Raw genomic sequence first — 16885 nt, forward strand, 5'->3', positions numbered from 1 at the left:
GCCCGTCAACTACTTTTTGCCATCTGATAAGTACCCTCCCAGAAAATGGAGGGCAATGTCCGGATAGAATGCTCACCACCTGATGCCTGTTATTCTAACCAGGAGAAAAGCACATTGTAGAATCCCTGGGGATCTTGGAGGAACGGGGCATGGCCTAGACCAGGGAACATATGGAATGTGCAATTGGGGATCAGGGCCGCGGCAGCCGGTCCAAGGACAGAATAATGACCCAGAGTTGCAGCCACGGCTGAAGATGACCATGCTTTCCCAAGCGCGGTCACATCGTTCTCGCCTACCATTAGATAGGTGCGTGTCTTCAGGAGAGGAAGCTGGTAGATAATAGGCTGACTTAGTAGCGCATCAGTGACGAGACTCATCACATAAGCGTATTCTGAGCCATAGTCGCTTGCATAGATGTTGGCAAGCATATCCACCCAAGTGTCGTAAGCAGGCTCCCAAGTAGAATTATAAAAGTAACTGGCCTGCTCATACGCCTTGAGAGTGGTGAAATTCTGCACGACCTGAGACTCGTACGTTGCGTCAATGGCCAGGTAAGGCACACCCTTGGCTACCCAGTCCTCCAAGCCCAGTGGATCAACAAGTATAAGCTGCTGGACGGTGTCCGGGTACATGAGGCCGTAGCGGGCAGCAATCATACCACCCATGGAATGACCAATGACGGTGACTTCATCGATGTCCAGTGCAGTCAGCAGGCTGTTGATATTCTCCGCCTGTTGCTGCACGTTATAGGAATACCCTTGCGGTTTGCTCGACTTGCAGAAGCCGATGTCGTCGGGCAGGATCACTCGGTAGCCGTCGGCAGATAGCTGACGCGCCGTGTCGGACCAAGTAACTCCGCAAAAGTTACCGCCATGCAGCAAGACTGCTGTCTTTTCCTTATCAGTGTCGCGCTCGGCCGGAACGTCCATGAACGCCATCTCCAGATGCTGATGCTGGTTGAAGAATTTGAAAATCTTCACCGGCCACGGATAGGTATAGTTAGAGCCGTATAAATTGGCTGGGACATGGCCATCGTAGATCGTGCCAATCGGGTCAGGGTCAGATGCGGAGACGCCCACCGTGCACGACAGGATTGCCGATAGAGCGCCGAAAAGAGAGAAGACCCTCATTGTGAGGAATTGAACTGGAAAAAGACAATCACACGCCTTCCCTGGTGTTCGTGGCTGGCGCAGACAGTGGCTTGAAAGGAAAATAGCTGTTTTTCTGAGGGCGTTTAGGTTTGCTCCCTGCGAGGTGTTCGTAACAATTATGTACTTTAGGCAAGCCAGACCCACATTATAGTGGCTGACTCTCTCCTCATGTAACGGTGCAGCGGAACTCACCTTGTTGTGGCTCTGGCCCCCACTTTTCGGAAGCTTTAATCAATATCCCGATTCCCCACTGGCTCTGGAACGCACTGGGCATCATTCCCCGTACCAAGCAATCCATTACTGGTCAGGTACTCGCGTGGGGGCTTGAAGAGGCGCACCTAGCTTCTCTTGGAGCGAGGACACTCCGTTTCCGCAATCTCTCCGTGGCTCAATTGTTTGATCCCTGAGATGCAGGGGTTGACTATCTCGCGCTGTCAAATTGTCTGCACAGTAGTCCACTTTATGCGGACCATAACATTGGGGACAGGATGAGGAAGTTGCGGATTGTAAATACTATCAAGATTTAATATCCAATGTTGCCGACGAGATAGTCTGTGGGTTAGTCAACTACTTCCAACGTTAAGCCCTCGAGAGAGATAACATTTGAAACCCTAGAATCTCATCTTCCAAGGTTCTCTATAACCGAATCAGGGAAGCCGCCCCTTCAATGTTAGAACTGAGATTTTCGACATCAAAGATTGGAAGAACTTGAGTTAGAAGACATGTGCTTTTCTAATAAACTCAAAGTAACAGTTGTTCGTAATTCGTCGGATGAAATAACTGTACCAACCACTCCATATCGAGTATCGTCGCCAATCATGATATGTAAAGCGATAGGGCATAAAAATATACCAAATAGTGTACCACATACTCATGCAATATGCAAGTTCTCCCGGCCCTGTGAATGCCAAATACAAAACGCCGGCCGCCAATCTTTTCTGTTTATTTATATAGCACCGGGGCGGAAACACACACAAAAAAAAAGAAGAAGATAAACAAACAGCCGTCTGGATCCAAAGAAACATTTCAAGCCGTCAAGGCAAAGCTCACACCCATCATCCCCATGCCCGCGACTGCGAATCCGATGCCCATGCTTCGATGGTGCGTCAGTGCCAAGCCTTCGCTGAACAGCGACAACGCGACAGAGGTCATCACGCCAGCCGTGGCGGCGAACATGCCTCCATATACACCCCAGGACGGCCCCATTGTATCATTGCCAGTGTGCCCCGAGGTCCAAATCCACAGAGCGGCAAGACCGGCACCGGCCGGCTGACTGATCCCACCAAGGAGACTGGACCAGAACATGGCCTTCCAACGAGAGCCGAGAGCGAGGTATAGTGGCAAGGCCATGGCAAAGCCTTCCACAATGTTATGAATGAAGAGTGCGAGGAACACAGTCAAGCCAAGAGTAGGGCTGGCATGATTGGTCGCATAAGTAATGAAGCCTTCGGGTAATTTATGCAAGGCGATGGCAAGGGAGGTTTGAAGGCCAATAGAGAGAAAGGCGTTTTGTGGGACGTGGTGGTGATGGGTGCTGTCCCCTGCGGGTTTGGAGGAATGATCAACTTCATCATGGGAACCGTGGTTATGGTTATGGTTATGGTTATGATGATTGTGGGTTATAGTGTTGGAATGGTGATGGCTAGGGTCATCCAAATGGTGAGGGAGATGCACCTGGGATGAGGCAGAGGAAGTTGTTGCACTAGCTGACGCATGGTTGACAATATGCTGAGCAGAAATGGCGTCAAAGGGTCCCGTGTCAGATGAGGCCAGAACAGAGTCAATGGCCGCATCCAGTGCCGGGTCTTGCTCGGAGTCTAGTTGCACGGCGATACTCTGGTGCTGGGGCAAATTGGCCTTTGGAAGTACCTTGATACATTCACGACCACAGGTCTGCGAAAACCCATAGCACGGACCGTCTTCGTCGCATACTGTCTTGACGCCACCCATCAGTGAGCTGAAGCGGCGGGTGAAGATGGCACGCAAGGATTCGCGCTTGGCGGTCCGTGACGCGGGCTCCATCCGTTGTGATACCGCCGGAGTGGACTTGAAGGATTCAGGTTGGGTCGGTCGCAGAAGAGGGGTTCGCTCTGTGTGACCGTTGGAATGGTTATGATGATCATTGTGTGCTGCGAGTTGACCTTCGCCGCGCTCGGGGTCTTGTTCCGGGGTGTGAGTATGGGCGCAATCGACCACATGCGATGGGATGAAACGGTGAATAAACCCGGATACAAATCTAATGACAATGACACCGGCCAGAAAGAGACCGATCAAAATATATGCGGATGCGGAGGGAGAGAAGCCGGCGCGTGTGAGGTAGTCTTGGGACGTGGGGAGCATGCTATACAGAGAGGTGAAGAGCTGCGATTGGGTTAGAGATCTGGAAGGAGCACAAGGTAGACAAGCTTGACCCATGTCACTCACCATCACACCGGCACTCAGACATAGTGAGGCTGACAGGAAATTATTGCTGTTGGCGATCTGGAAGGTCTTATCGTTGGTGACCCGCCGCACTACCAGATCGGCGCAGATGACGGTGGCCCCGAGAACGCAGGCTACACCCCAAAGACTGTTAATTATGCCCTTGCTGGTATGTTGATTAGGTTAAACTCACCCACGCCCGAGACAGCGCTCATCACCCAGCCCCGGAGGTCGTTGCTGGCAGCCATAATTTGGTTATGGAGTAGTGATGTACTCAAGTCCCATTCGAAACGGAGGCTTGATCTGTTGGCGGTCAAGCTCTTTTTTCGCCTCTTGTTGCTTTGCCTTTTTTCTTTTTTTTTGCTAGATGGGTTCGATCTTAAGAATGGACAGTTTAGCTTGAAATTTATGGGTTCAAGAAATAGAAAAATAAAAAGAAATGAGAAATGAAGAGTTAAAGAGGAGAAGAGCTCAAAGCCCCCCAGATTCCTACATCTTTATTTCCCCCATGAATAGCAGGAGCAGCTCAGACCATTTGCCTCCCAAGGTCCTCAGAGCCCTAATGCATGAACAACCAATTAAAGAGTCTTGAAATTGGACTAGGAATGTCAAAAGAATATAATTATGAATTTGCATTACTTATGAGAATCTAGAGATTAATCACATCTATCTTGCTTTCAGATATGAAGACCTTGACCTTCAATTTGGTTATCTATAGCTTTTAGTACTAATGTATAGCCATGTGGGGTAGACTAAGCTAGCACTGGCTCAATTGTCCATACTAATTGAATATCCACTGGTATGAGTGTGTACTAGACAACAAATAAAAGTTGGTCATTTCAAGCTATTGACAATTTCAAAGTTGCTTTCCTTGAATGTTCATAGTGTTTTCTCTTCGAAATACTGAAGTGAGAAGTCTCTAGTATCCAGTATAGAGTACTATGTTAAAATGTTTCCTCCCTCAGTGCTCATTATTAGCAATTGTGAGTATAAGTCTTATTTTAAAAAGTCAGAAAAATAAACTTATCTGGTATTCCAAGGAGAGCCAATGTATAGAGTAGTAAAGATGTCATGCTTGTTCAACCTCCAACCGTTCACTAAGGCAACGCCTGGTTACACTGCAGATCATCGTGAACGGGCCTTGCCCTGTGACTCGACATCTGATTGTGCTGTACAAACCCACAGCTGGTCTGGGATCCAATGAGATGTGAGATCAACAGAAAATCAAATGATTTTGTTATGATTTTTCCCCAAAGGTCACAGGCACAAAATAAAGCATGTGGCCCATCGATTGGCCCGTGACTTCTGTTTTTCCCCATACTGTTATTAGCTTATCCGCGCCGATATCTCCATTTTTTTTCTTCATTTCTCCGCGACTCCAACCAAACACCAGACCAGACTTTGTGACAATGTCCAAAGCAACTCTGGCCATCATCGCGGCCGCGAGTGCCGCCACCGGTGCCGGTGTCACCGCACTCCTATACTCCTCCAAGCCCGCCCGCCCTCAACAGCAGCAGGAGCAGTATCAACAACTCCCACCCCCAAGCGCGGGCGCCAAAGTCCCCACCACCACTCAAACCCCAACCCTCGCAGCCAAGGCAGTCGGTCCCGTTGACCCCGCCGGTGTCCTCCAGTATGGATTCCCAGGCCCGGTCGCCGACGAGATCTCCTCTCTCCCCCTGCACGGCGCTTACGACCGCCGCACTCGCAATCCCGCCTGGGTCGCCGAGCACATCACACCGCAGTCCCTGTTGATCAAGAACGCCGACCGCAAACACAGCACCTTCTTCGAGGATACCTCCATCCCGGTTCTGTTCCGCGCCAAGCTGTCCGACTATTTCCGCTCGGGATATGACCGCGGCCACCAGGTGCCTGCTGCAGACGCCAAGTGGTCCCAGGAGGCCATGGATGGCACCTTCTCACTGAGCAACATGTGCCCGCAGGTCGGCGAGGGCTTCAACCGCGACTACTGGGCCCACTTTGAGGATTTCTGCCGTAACCTGACGCAGAAGTACCCCTCCGTGCGTGTCGTGACCGGACCCCTGTACCTGCCGCACCGGGACCCTGATGGAAAGTGGCGTGTGAACTACGAGATGATTGGAAACCCGCCCAACGTTGCTGTGCCGACGCATTTCTACAAGGTTATTTACGGAGAGGATGGCTCTGGTTCGCCAAATGGCAAGGTTGCGCTGGGTGCGTTTGTTTTGCCCAATGCCCGCATTCCCAACCAGAAGAGTCTGTCGGAGTTTGAGGTCCCAGTGGAGGTTTTGGAGCGCGCCTCTGGCTTGGAGTTTGCCGCTAAGCTCGACTTGGGCCGTCGTCGCCGTTTGTGTCAGGAGGTCAAGTGTGATATCACTGTTCGCGAGTTCAACAACACCAAGAAGAAGCTCGCTTAGACTTTGCGGGGGAATCGATTTTTAGCCAGATGGCTCTGTGTATAGATATCAAGGACATGGTTATTGCATGGTTTCGGGAGTTTAGCCCTCGGGCAAGTTATATGGGTATTTTTGGAGCCCTTCAATAGAAAGACAACCACGTTTTTTTGTACAGCCTTTTGTTCTTCTTCTTTTGTCCGGCTTTCAACATTGGAATGCGACCCCCTTCTTCGTAGCCACGTTTCCGCCGCCGCCTGCGAAGCCTGTTCCTTCGGAACTGATCTCCACTAGACCGGGCCTAATGCCTTCCTTATCCTTCTTCTTGGACTTTTTCTTTCCATCTGCTTTGTCCAGACTGGACCCTGACGAGAGATCTGTTTCGCAAACATAACATAATACTCGGCGGTGAGATTCCTGTTCTTCCTTCGAAGCATGAGGATCGGGTGTGTCCTGTGGGGTCATAAACTTCGTAACACAAGGCGAACAAATGACATGGCCGCATGGTTTAGTAACTAGGCAAGTTAGTCCAATCCAACAAGTCAATTGATAGCCCAAAACATACGCATAGCTTTGAGTCCATTGCTAAGGTTCTTCTTGCAACTCGGGCAGATCCTTGCCGTAGATCCATCCGATCCTTTTTCCTCTGTAAAGTTCACTTCGACCAGACCCTTGAGCGAGTAGGTATGCCGATTGGTATCGGAAGAACCGGGACAAATAGGCGCCAATTTCACAGTCTTGTTCGCAGCAATCTCATCCGCATCCGTATTCGGTGTCAAGGACGGAACCCAAAAAGACGGCAGCGCCGACTTGCTAGACTCAACCTGTATATAGGGATTCCAAATCAGCTCCAAAGCACCAAGCGCAAACGCACAACCCCCAACCGAAAACAAAAAAAAAAACAAACCTTCTCCTTCTTAAGCTCATTCTTCAACCTCTCCTGCTCCTCCCTAGAAACCTTCTTCATTTCCTCCTCATCAAGCTCGAAAACCTTCTTCCGCTTCCCATCAACAACCACCTCCCGCGCCTTAAACGCCGCAACAGCCTCAATCTCAGCTTCCGCCTTGCGCTTCGTCCCGGACTTCTTCCCAGCCTCCAGTCCCATGGAAACAAGTTCGAAATCCGCCAATTCTTTCTTCTTCGCCTCCTCCAGCGCTAGCTTGTCGTCCTCGGCGATGCGCTTCTTGGCATCTTCGCGCTCGCGCTCAAGGCGCTTGATTTCCTGGCGCTGGGCGAGCAGGTCGTTGATTGCACATTCGCGACAGAAGAGGTCGCCGTTGGTTGCGCAGCCCACGACGGGGGTTCGGGCGGGTTGGAGACATAGTTTGCAGGATGCGAAGGGGAGGAAGGAATCGCGGCCGATTACGCTGCGTTTTGAGCCCCAGCTGTCGCGGAGGAGGCTGCGTTCGTATGCAGTAAAGTGCGGCAGGGAGGTGTTGCGCTTTGAATGCGCCATGTTACTGAGATTGTAGCTTGTGAGGTGCTTGGGGACTTTTGGATTTAGAGTTGGAGATGGATAGCTTGCATGTCGTAATTGAGCGGGTTTATTTTGGCCGGTTGGTGGTGTTGATTGGTTGATTTGAGAGCCGCTTTAAAGACCGCCTTCCTGATCAGGTGCAGAATTATAGAACCCATTTACTACTACTTACTACTTACTACTTTCTACTTACTTCTGGTGAATCATGAATCATGATCCTCCGATGTACATTATCTTACAGCTATCCTGGATGTGCGCACGTGAAAAGCTGAGTCTAGTACTGTATCAAGTACACACTAGGAAGAAGTATGCAAATGGCGATTTTTCCCTGTCTCCAGCGGTCAGATTAGATGGTGTTTGCCATAAAGCTGAGACTAAGGCCTGAGGCTTGGGGCTTACTTGGGGTATCACATGCTTGCGCGCGTATTTGCTCTACTTTCATTTGTTGCTCTCTTCTCTTGTTCTTCTTCCCAAGGATTCTTCCTCTTCTCTCTACTTCTCTCTTCGGCATCAGTTAGTATCTTGTTGAATAGCCTCTTTCATCTTGGATCAACCTTCTTCATCACACTATGGTTGTTGCAGTTGAGATTTTCAAAGACATGATCAACCTGCTCTATTAAGAAACAGGGGTCGAACAGGAAAATTCCGATCCATGCAGTCCCTGGAGAACCTATCGCAGGGCTTAAGAGCAAGAGCGCCAAACATATCCGAAACCATCGGAAGATTCCATGGAGCTACAAGATCCAACGGAGGAGTTTCGCTTCTACTTTGCATTGAAGTGTTTCCATGTTACCGTACTCGATGATCGGGACGTTGTTGGAAGTCAAGATATTGCATGCGATACTGAAAACATGCAAATTACGTTTTGAAGAAGTGTGCTCCTTTCAACGCGTATTGCAGGTTCAAACCCATACAGTGAGTGCTTATGACCTCGGGCATCGTGACCTAAAATTGTGGTTTCTGACACAGGATCTAGTCATTAGATGAGAGCACACTAGCAACTGCTGGTGCTCAAGCCAAGCCTCACCTGCTCTAGGAATAAAAGAGATTACGATTCTGAAGTTTCTATTCGGTCTATCTCCAGCTGAGTCTCACAAATCGAGACGGACCATACACGCCAACTGGACGAAAGCAAGATTCTGCATAATGAAAGATGCCACTCCCTATAAAATTTGGATATCCTACAAAGACTTCTGGAATTCTTGAGCACCGACCAATTTTTTTTACATAGCTTGCAAAATCAACTGGGGAGGTCGCGTGGGGAAAGCCTACTCAAATGATTCCTCTGGAAAGGCGAAGAGGGCTTTTGCATGAGAAAAAGCAGCGAGCTGGAAAAGAGAGCATTTTTCGATGCAACAAGAGCACATGGGAATTAAAACTCCATGGGTCTTCCAAGAAGTAGAAAGAAAAATGACCGACATCATTCATTCTCCGAGTCTAACTCGCAGTGACCTGCTTGCTTTGGAAGTTTTTCCTCGCTGAATCATCATTATCGCAATCAAAGTGAGTCCCTTGGCAAGATCTCCTTTTCTTCTTCTGATCTGGCTTTAGTTACTGACTTTATCAAAATCGCTCCCGTTTAGACAGGAAACAAGTGCAGGATCGGTTTTGCATACTCCAATATTCTCAGGCACGTTCGAAATTTCTGCTAGCCAACTGAGTGCTAGACCGTCAAATCCGGATATTTGAATGGCATCCTTGTTGATGCTGGTCAGGGAATATTCAAAAGATGACAAGTTTGATTCATCTACTATATTGCTTCCGTGCATTTGCCACACTATTTGTCCAAGTGCAATCTACATACTGATATTAAGAAACAAGTATATGCTACTTTAGATGCAAATTGATAAAATCATTCAAAAAGATCCATGATAGATGAGCTTTTGTCTAATAGGATGTACCCAAAACCCCATCAACACGAACTAATGTATGACGTTCGCGCTCAAAGGGGACAAAGGCCATGCAGGAGTCGAGACGATACATGAAATGCAGCACGAAACACAGATAGGGACAATGACGCTAGAGGTAGATTGCAAACATGAAAAAAAGACAACACACCAATCAATGCTTTCCATGCTATCCGCAACAATAAGAATACATAATTTGAATCCAAAGCCCATAAGAAAACAGAGATGTCGACGCAAGAAAAATAGAAGAAGAAAAAACACCAGGGCGAAACAAACCGCGATGGTTGAAAGGGGTATAATAGTCGTAAAACAGTAGATGACAAGGTGTGGGGCTATACAGTGATGGATAGATTGAGAGAGGAGCCTAGCGGTAGTAGGTGGGAGAGATAAAGATGATGTCCATGCTTATGTTCATGCGCCAACAGCTTGTTGCCGTAGATTTTCAGAAGAAGGCTTTTCCACGGCTCGTTCACCAAAAGAATTGGTAGAGGGAGGGGTTTTATCTTCGGAGGGTGAAGTGAGGCGGGGACCGAATATCACAGATCCAGAACTTGAAGCTGGACGGGGCGTATTGTCATTCTCTGACCGTTGGTTGGGGTCTTTCTCTTCGGGTGGGACCGAGATATCTGCATCCGTGTTGAGCTTTGGCAGTGGGTCTCCAAAGGTTTCGTAGGCGTCCTTGAAGTAGTCGATGGTGGGCTCATCGTCATCACTACAGAGACTGAGACGTGTTGCCGTGCTCGCACTTCGGATAGAGTGAGGACGGCCACCTGGGGTGTGGTGTGAAGTCATCGACTCACCGCTGCTCAGTATAGCAGGCTCCGAGGCTCTCGGCTCTTCGTGGGGGGTTGGCTTGCGGAGCTTCAGGCGTTCCTCGGGAGGCATGTTCTGCCACTCAGACCCAAACGTGACAACTGATGCTTTTTTGCCATGAACGGTGAAGCTAGGCGTCTTACGAGACAGTACCTCACCATCCTGCACACTTTCGTCATCGTCTAGGGTTGGAATACTGGATATTGAACCCCGGTTCTTCTTTCCACGGGAGTGGTGGCGAGGGATATGATGGTGCGAATCACGGAGTGTACGGTGAAGACTGCGTCGTACTCGGCTGGGCTTGTTGTCACTCTGAGAAACTTCCGAAGACTCATCTGGCTTGCCTTCGCCTTCTGATTCGGGAACATTGCTGGATTGTTTCCGAGGCTTGGGCGAGCCAGTCAGGTCCAATAAGCCTGTTTCTCTGAGCAACCGTTCCTCGCCTTCATCGAAGCTCACTGGAGAGGTGAGCTTAGAAGCCCGAGAGCCAAGACTAGCCCCGTCAAATCTGCTACTTCGACTGAGAACAGAAGACTCACGCTCTAGCTGATTTGCTGATCCTTCAGATAGCTTGTCTGGCAGAGCGGCAATGGAAAGTGGGCGGCCAACACGGGCATCAGATGAGGTGGTCGAGGCGGGGAGGCTTGGACGACGCATCTCATCTGTCGATGGTTGATGGAGAAAATCAAGATCAACAGGCAGGTCAACTGGTGCCCCAGTGGGTTCGTTTGTATCATGAATAGAAGCCGTGTGAATGATACTAGGAGCTTGGGCAATACCAGGTTCGGATATCACTGAAGGCCCCGAGATGGAGGCAAGCCGTGCTGCATCTTCAGATGCCGTCTGGTCAGAAACTGACTTGGCTTGCAAATCAACAAAGCTTTCATGTTCACCCAGATCCCGGAGAAGCACCTCACGATAACACTTGTTGCGCCAAAGATCCTGTCTAACCCACTTGAGCTTCGCTGCCATGCGTCCTGCAGCCATGATGACGTTCTCACGGGCGCGAGGATTGACTGGGGTCAAAACTTGAAGATGGCGTGCGTTTCGCAGAAGTTCTTCAAGCTGCTTTTGTGTGACAAAAAGCTTTTCATTTGTTTCGCGAATTTTCTGGCTCATTAGTTCCCTGCGAGCAGCAACAAACTCTGCAACAATATCGGTGGCAATGCTTGGTGATGGAGGCTCCTTCTCAGCTGACTCTTGGGAGTTGAGCGAGGCATTATCGGCCCGCTGGCTGGTACGATATCGCTGACCCTCGTAATTTGTGGCGATCATGCCTTTTGTGCGGACTCCAGTGGTCCTGAATGCTGCGGCATAATTAAGCTTGGCAAGCCAATCGTTCATCTCCGGTTCGGATGTCGCAAGGAATATCTCTTCCAGTGCATTGTGACGGACATAACTGAAAGCATGCTTATGCTTCTTGTAGCTTGTGTCCAATAAAGCAACAGCATCATTCGTAGACATGATCGCATCTGGCTTGAATTCGGCAAGCGGGGGCCGGAAGACCAAAGTGCCCGTCCGTCCGTTCTTCACGTAGCTGTCGTGTTGTGCCATCAATGACCGGACCCAGTTGACATTTCGGAAGAAATAAAGCTGCGAGAAGGTAAGAACCGCGCCCCATTCGGCCCAAGGTGACCGAGCCCGCTTCTTTTTCGGGTCTTTTCGCCAAAGTAAGCCAACCTTCGCTACCTTGATATCAACCAGACCCGGGTTTGACTCTCCAGGGTTGTTAAGACTAGTTTGCATGAAAGCATCAGGGCGAGAACGCGCGGAAATGATTTGCAAAATTCCTGACTTGGTAAAAGCTTGGTGCAAGTCATCCATATCTGGCGGGCCAGCGGATCCAAAGTGGCTGTACGAGTCCTCAAGATCCATCACATCTCCCAGACTTGGGCGCAATGCCCCAAGTTTTCCATCCATGATCAGTGTGTATGGATCAAGTGGATCCCGTGCCACTCGGGGTAAATTTTCGGTGCTTGTGCTCTTGAACAATGCGCGACGGGGTTTTGTCAGATGACGATCGTGCAAATTGGCATCTTCCACGTGAATAAACGGCGTATAGGCGATATTTTCATAGAAACATTCAAGGATGTCATCAGACACGCCCTCACCACGAGTATTTTTGACATAGTCGGGTTTCTGCATCTTCCGCTTATTATTCTTGTTGAATACATCGGTGTGGAGAATCAATATCGAGAAAGCAATGAAGTAAGCTTGGTCTGCGGAATTTGTTAGTTTTTTGATGAAGTTGGAACGTCTAACCCTAATTGATCATACCTGTGGTGGCAAAAATCCCCGGGTTGCACTCATGATATCGGTCGGCGAACGCTTGCAAAAATCGGTCTATCTGCTGTGTTTCCTTTGGCAGTTCCACCTCCATCAAGAGTTTTCGGATGGCCATGTCAATCGGATCACCAAAGTAGGAGAAGGATCTCATGTACTTTCGTAGAGTAACCTTGAAGAACTCATCGCCCGACTGGGAAAGCACACCTCCAAGCAAGTTTCGAGGTATAGTTTGTTCGAGTTTGACCAGATAACTAGCGGGTGTATCGCCCTCTTCTTTCTTCGGAATGGGTGGTAAATCCGGCTTCGAAATCGGAGTTGATGCGCCACCGAGGCTAGGGGACCCATGACGGGGAATCGGGGGCTCCGAGTTTTGCCTTAATCGTTGAGAGATATTGAAAAGATCACCGAAGCTCTTACGGCCAGTCGTCGAAGTGGAGGTGCGTCCTGAAGAAACAAGGTATGGGACTGGAGACAAATCGTCTTGGTTTTCGGCCAGCGATTCCATGGTGGATGATCTGCCTCGAGCTTTGTGAGAATGGGTTGATCGTACAGAGCGGTTGGAATTTGTTGAATCATTGCGGAATAAAGTTGGTGGGCCACTTATGGTACCGAGTCCCACGGTAGATCGAGACGGCGAGGGAAGAGGCGAGATTTGATCATGTTCTCCAGACCCATCTGATCGTGGGGTATCTGCCGGTGGGAATCTAGGGCCATTAAGAATTGACTGGCCCGGTGGAGGTTTGGGGGGAGGGGGAAAAGAGGGCTGCGATGGCGCTTCAGTCGTGGCATACGGAAGCCTCGCTTGGCACTGGATGTTGACCCGAAGCCTTCTCGAGGGGAGTTACTTCGGTATGCGGCCTGGTCACCATAGCTCTGGTCTGAGCGAGATGATTCTGAGAAGCGAGGGTCTGTCACCGACGAGCGTTGTGAATCGTTCAAGTTCATCTGATCTCGACCTCCACTGTGTAATGACGTTGTTGAAAGACGCCCCGGTTCCTCCCCACTGCCTTGAAACGTTGAGAGGCTGGAATCAACTTGCGAGTCTGTTGATCCTTTATTCTTTCGTGCCGGCTTCATCCTCGATTGATCTGTTGAGTTCCGGGATAGCTCTTCCATGGAGTGCTTGCGGGATGAAGGCCGAAGCTTGTTGAATCTAGGTAGGTCTTTGGTGGGCTGGTCGAGCTCGTGGCTGGTGGGGGCGGTGGTGATGATGGTAGGGGCTGCAAGGGTTGAGACAAGAAATAGTTAGTCGTCCAAGCGTTCCTGCAACTCCATCATGGTATGTTGTTCATTCGGGAATAACGACTTACGCGGCAAGGAGGGTATCGGTGGAGCTTCCTGTTGACCGGCCTTGGCGTAGCTTTTGGACAGCTGCGGGTCAGAGGCATGCCGGAGCCTCATGAAGCTGAAACGATTCCGTCGCAAGCTGGGAGTATCTCCAGAGGAGGGGCCTGCGGAGTTAGACTGGGTCATGCCATGGTCTGGAATCTCGATAGGCACCCCGAGTCTCGAATCATCGGTTCCATCGATCGGGGACGGGGCTAAACCGCGAGCCGTAGACTCTGAAAATCTCGGTTCAGATAAAGGTGGGCTTGGACGTGGCAAATGTTCGCTGCGGCGGGACTGGGGTTGAGGATCAATGGTACTTTGACGTTTAGAGCTGCTGTCGGCGACCAGCCGCAGGCCTTTCCAATGCATGACGAAGAACCAAAGCGATCAGACCCATACGTGATCGGTGCCTTGCAGTTTGCAGATGTCTGTGATTTTGAAAACAAAAAAAAGGGCAAAGTCCTGAGGCTAGGAGGACATGGCGACGTGGAGTGTTCCAGAACGCGGTGGGATTTCGGAGGTGGAGAGGCCCGTCGTCAGCTTTGCAAAAAAGGGGAGAACGCGGGAAGGGGGAATTCAGATGTTCTGGGCTTTTCGGCGCGCCACACCACTAGTTTAACGGATATTTTTGACTTGGTTTTTTTTTTTTAAAAAAAAAAATATACTAAGTAGTAGACACAGATGGTATAGAAATGTTTAAAAAAAGTCCAAGGTAATTTTTGAATATTTTTTTTATCAAGTAAATAGTTTAGAGGAGGGGTAAGGCTAAGAACGGATGCCCTGAGCGCCTTGAAGCACACAATGAGTCTAGAACTTTTGAACATAACATATGAAACAGGGTCTATATTGCCGATATACCAGTTTGCACATGAGATCATATATTCGAATGTTTGTAGTATTTGTAGTATTCAAATGTTTTGACTACAGCTTTCAAATGTTAGTACTAGAAATGGTTGCCTAGTATGTTCGTATCTTAAAGTTCCCGTAGATAATATACTATATCATGTTCGTATACACATGCATACCTGGGTATACCTGGCTATACCTGGGTAGTGCCAGGTGTCCACTCTGTTTTCAAGTACCGGAAATGATTCCCCAACGGTTATATATAGAAAAGCCGAGAACTGGAAAAGAGGAAAACATTGAAATGACTCGCAAATAAATCATTACAGGAGATTTCGTAATTTAAATATATTTTATTTAAATTCAATGTTATATACATAGTACTGAGAATTCAATTCCGTACCATTCAATGGTTTTACTATACACCATCTAACATTGGTTAGATTGCAACATAAGCTAAAAAAGGTGACATGGTACTAATCCGGGTCTTATCTAGTAATCAACTACATAATCAACTCTCTCCACTGTAACTTATCGCTTCCCCTCTTCTCCACAAATGCTGGCTTTCTGCCTTTAAACCCGGAAAGTATTCGCTGTCCAGTTGCATCCTTTCAGTGATGCGTCTCTTGTCAGCCCTTTTCCTCTATGGGGCCTTGATTCCCTCCATCGCCGCCATTCCCGCAGGCTCCAGTATCGTGCCGTCGCCCCAACCCCAACCTGCCCAGCTCCTTACTCATGTTTCCGAACCACGCCCCTGGACCCGACTCCGAGATTGGGTCATTGAATCCGTCTGGGGAACTGGTCGCTGTTCCTCTCACAAGCACATAGGTCCTCCACTCAATGTACGAGAACGCTATGAGACCGATGTCGTACTCCGCTTTCACTTGCGTCATCCGGAAGAGGCAGAGGCCTTGGCCTCGGCATCACAGGCCCTCGTCCTAGATGTCTGGGCCATCACGGCCACATATGTGGACATCCGTTTGACAGATGACATGGTGCGTACATATCTGCATGGCACCTATAACTTGCCTGTGTCTCATTGCAGGCTTCAGAAATTGGTACTAACTAAACGAGACAGATCCCCTCCTTGCTCGACTTGCTTCCTCCTTCGCTCCGCACGGCCCACACCCCCCTCATGGACGATCTAGTAGATATGATCTACAGTACATACCCGAGACAACATCCCAAGAGCTGGAAGTCCGAACATGGATTTGCGCCCGGTCGAGTATTCACGGTCGACGATGTCTTCTTCCGCGATTACCAGCCGCTATCAGTTATTGTCCAATGGATGAAACTAATGGCTTCAATGTTTTCATCTCATGTCAAATTCACCAGTATCGGATTGTCGTATGAGGACCGCGAAATCCCAGCTCTGCGACTAGGCACCGGAGGTGCCAATTCCCAATCGACGGGGCCGCGAAAGACAATCGTGATTGTCGGTGGTCTGCATGCTCGCGAGTGGATTAGTACGTCGACTGTCACATTCGTCGCATACAGTCTGATCACTCAGTACGGCGAGTCAAGCGCCGTCACACATCTTTTGGATGAGTACGACTGGGTGCTAGTGCCGACACTCAACCCAGATGGCTACGTCTACTCATGGGAGTCGGACCGTTTGTGGCGCAAGAACAGACAACCCACCGGTCTGCCATTTTGCCCTGGAGTCGACCTCGACCGGGCGTGGGACTTTGAGTGGGATGGAGAATCCACCCGGTCAAACCCATGCAACGAGAATTATGCCGGCTCACAGCCTTTCGAAGCCCTCGAGTCACACCGACTCGCCGAGTGGGCGAAGAACGAGACCTCCAGTGGCCGTGCGAATATCGTAGGGTTCTTGGATCTTCACTCCTACTCACAACAGATTCTCTATCCTTATTCCTACACCTGCTCCTCCGTGCCTCCGACCCTGGAAAGCCTCGAGGAACTGGCTATGGGCCTGGCCAAGGCCATTCGACACACGTCCGGAGAACCGTATGACGTGACGTCCGCTTGTGAGGGAATTTTCAGTTCAGGCTTAACTTCCGTGATTACATCGGGCGGCAGTGCCCTGGACTGGTTCTACCACCAGCTTCATGCCAGGTACTCTTATCAGATTAAATTGCGAGACCGTGGTAGCTACGGGTTCTTGCTTCCATCCGAACACATCGTTCCCACAGGTGAAGAGATCTTCCACGCAGTGCTGGCATTTGGGAAATTTATCTGGGACGAGACCAAGGTCTCTTCCAGCACCGAGTTTGATCCCCTGGCCAGCGATCAACAACAGCCACTGGTTTGACGCAACGGAAA

General features: G+C 49.6%; 7 protein-coding genes across 7 annotated transcripts; 2 read left to right on the top strand and 5 right to left on the bottom strand.

Moving 5' to 3' along the window:
- Positions 1–89: 89 nt before the first annotated feature.
- Positions 90–1130, bottom strand: N7466_009450 (alpha/beta fold hydrolase; the record flags this gene model as incomplete). Its single annotated transcript, XM_057168839.1, has 1 exon — positions 90–1130. The coding sequence occupies one exon, from the start codon at positions 1128–1130 to the stop codon at positions 90–92; it is 1041 nt and encodes a 346-aa protein (XP_057017545.1).
- Positions 1131–2177: 1047 nt separating this feature from the next.
- N7466_009451 (Zn(2+) transporter ZRT3) lies at positions 2178–3820 on the bottom strand (the record flags this gene model as incomplete). The annotated part of the gene is made up of 3 exons (XM_057168840.1): positions 2178–3512; positions 3576–3706; positions 3766–3820. The coding sequence occupies 3 exons, from the start codon at positions 3818–3820 to the stop codon at positions 2178–2180; spliced, it is 1521 nt and encodes a 506-aa protein (XP_057017546.1).
- A 1161-nt stretch (positions 3821–4981) lies between these two features.
- Positions 4982–5968, top strand: N7466_009452 (DNA/RNA non-specific endonuclease; the record flags this gene model as incomplete). Its single annotated transcript, XM_057168841.1, has 1 exon — positions 4982–5968. The coding sequence occupies one exon, from the start codon at positions 4982–4984 to the stop codon at positions 5966–5968; it is 987 nt and encodes a 328-aa protein (XP_057017547.1).
- Positions 5969–6151: 183 nt separating this feature from the next.
- Positions 6152–7400, bottom strand: N7466_009453 (putative RING finger domain protein; the record flags this gene model as incomplete). The annotated part of the gene is made up of 3 exons (XM_057168842.1): positions 6152–6459; positions 6510–6768; positions 6852–7400. 3 exons carry the CDS (start codon positions 7398–7400, stop codon positions 6152–6154), a joined length of 1116 nt encoding a protein of 371 aa, XP_057017548.1.
- A 2339-nt stretch (positions 7401–9739) lies between these two features.
- Positions 9740–12932, bottom strand: N7466_009454 (Sec7 domain-containing protein; the record flags this gene model as incomplete). The annotated part of the gene is made up of 2 exons (XM_057168843.1): positions 9740–12360; positions 12419–12932. 2 exons carry the CDS (start codon positions 12930–12932, stop codon positions 9740–9742), a joined length of 3135 nt encoding a protein of 1044 aa, XP_057017549.1.
- Positions 12933–13027: 95 nt separating this feature from the next.
- On the bottom strand, positions 13028–14125 carry N7466_009455 (uncharacterized protein; the record flags this gene model as incomplete). The annotated part of the gene is made up of 2 exons (XM_057168844.1): positions 13028–13647; positions 13738–14125. 2 exons carry the CDS (start codon positions 14123–14125, stop codon positions 13028–13030), a joined length of 1008 nt encoding a protein of 335 aa, XP_057017550.1.
- A 1091-nt stretch (positions 14126–15216) lies between these two features.
- Positions 15217–16874, top strand: N7466_009456 (M14 family metallopeptidase; the record flags this gene model as incomplete). The annotated part of the gene is made up of 2 exons (XM_057168845.1): positions 15217–15594; positions 15678–16874. 2 exons carry the CDS (start codon positions 15217–15219, stop codon positions 16872–16874), a joined length of 1575 nt encoding a protein of 524 aa, XP_057017551.1.
- Between the last annotated feature and the right edge of the window lie 11 nt (positions 16875–16885).

The sequence above is a fragment of the Penicillium verhagenii genome, assembly GCF_028828195.1.
Source record: "Penicillium verhagenii strain IBT 33310 chromosome Unknown utg000009l_segment0_segment0, whole genome shotgun sequence".
Classification (NCBI taxonomy): domain Eukaryota; kingdom Fungi; phylum Ascomycota; class Eurotiomycetes; order Eurotiales; family Aspergillaceae; genus Penicillium; species Penicillium verhagenii.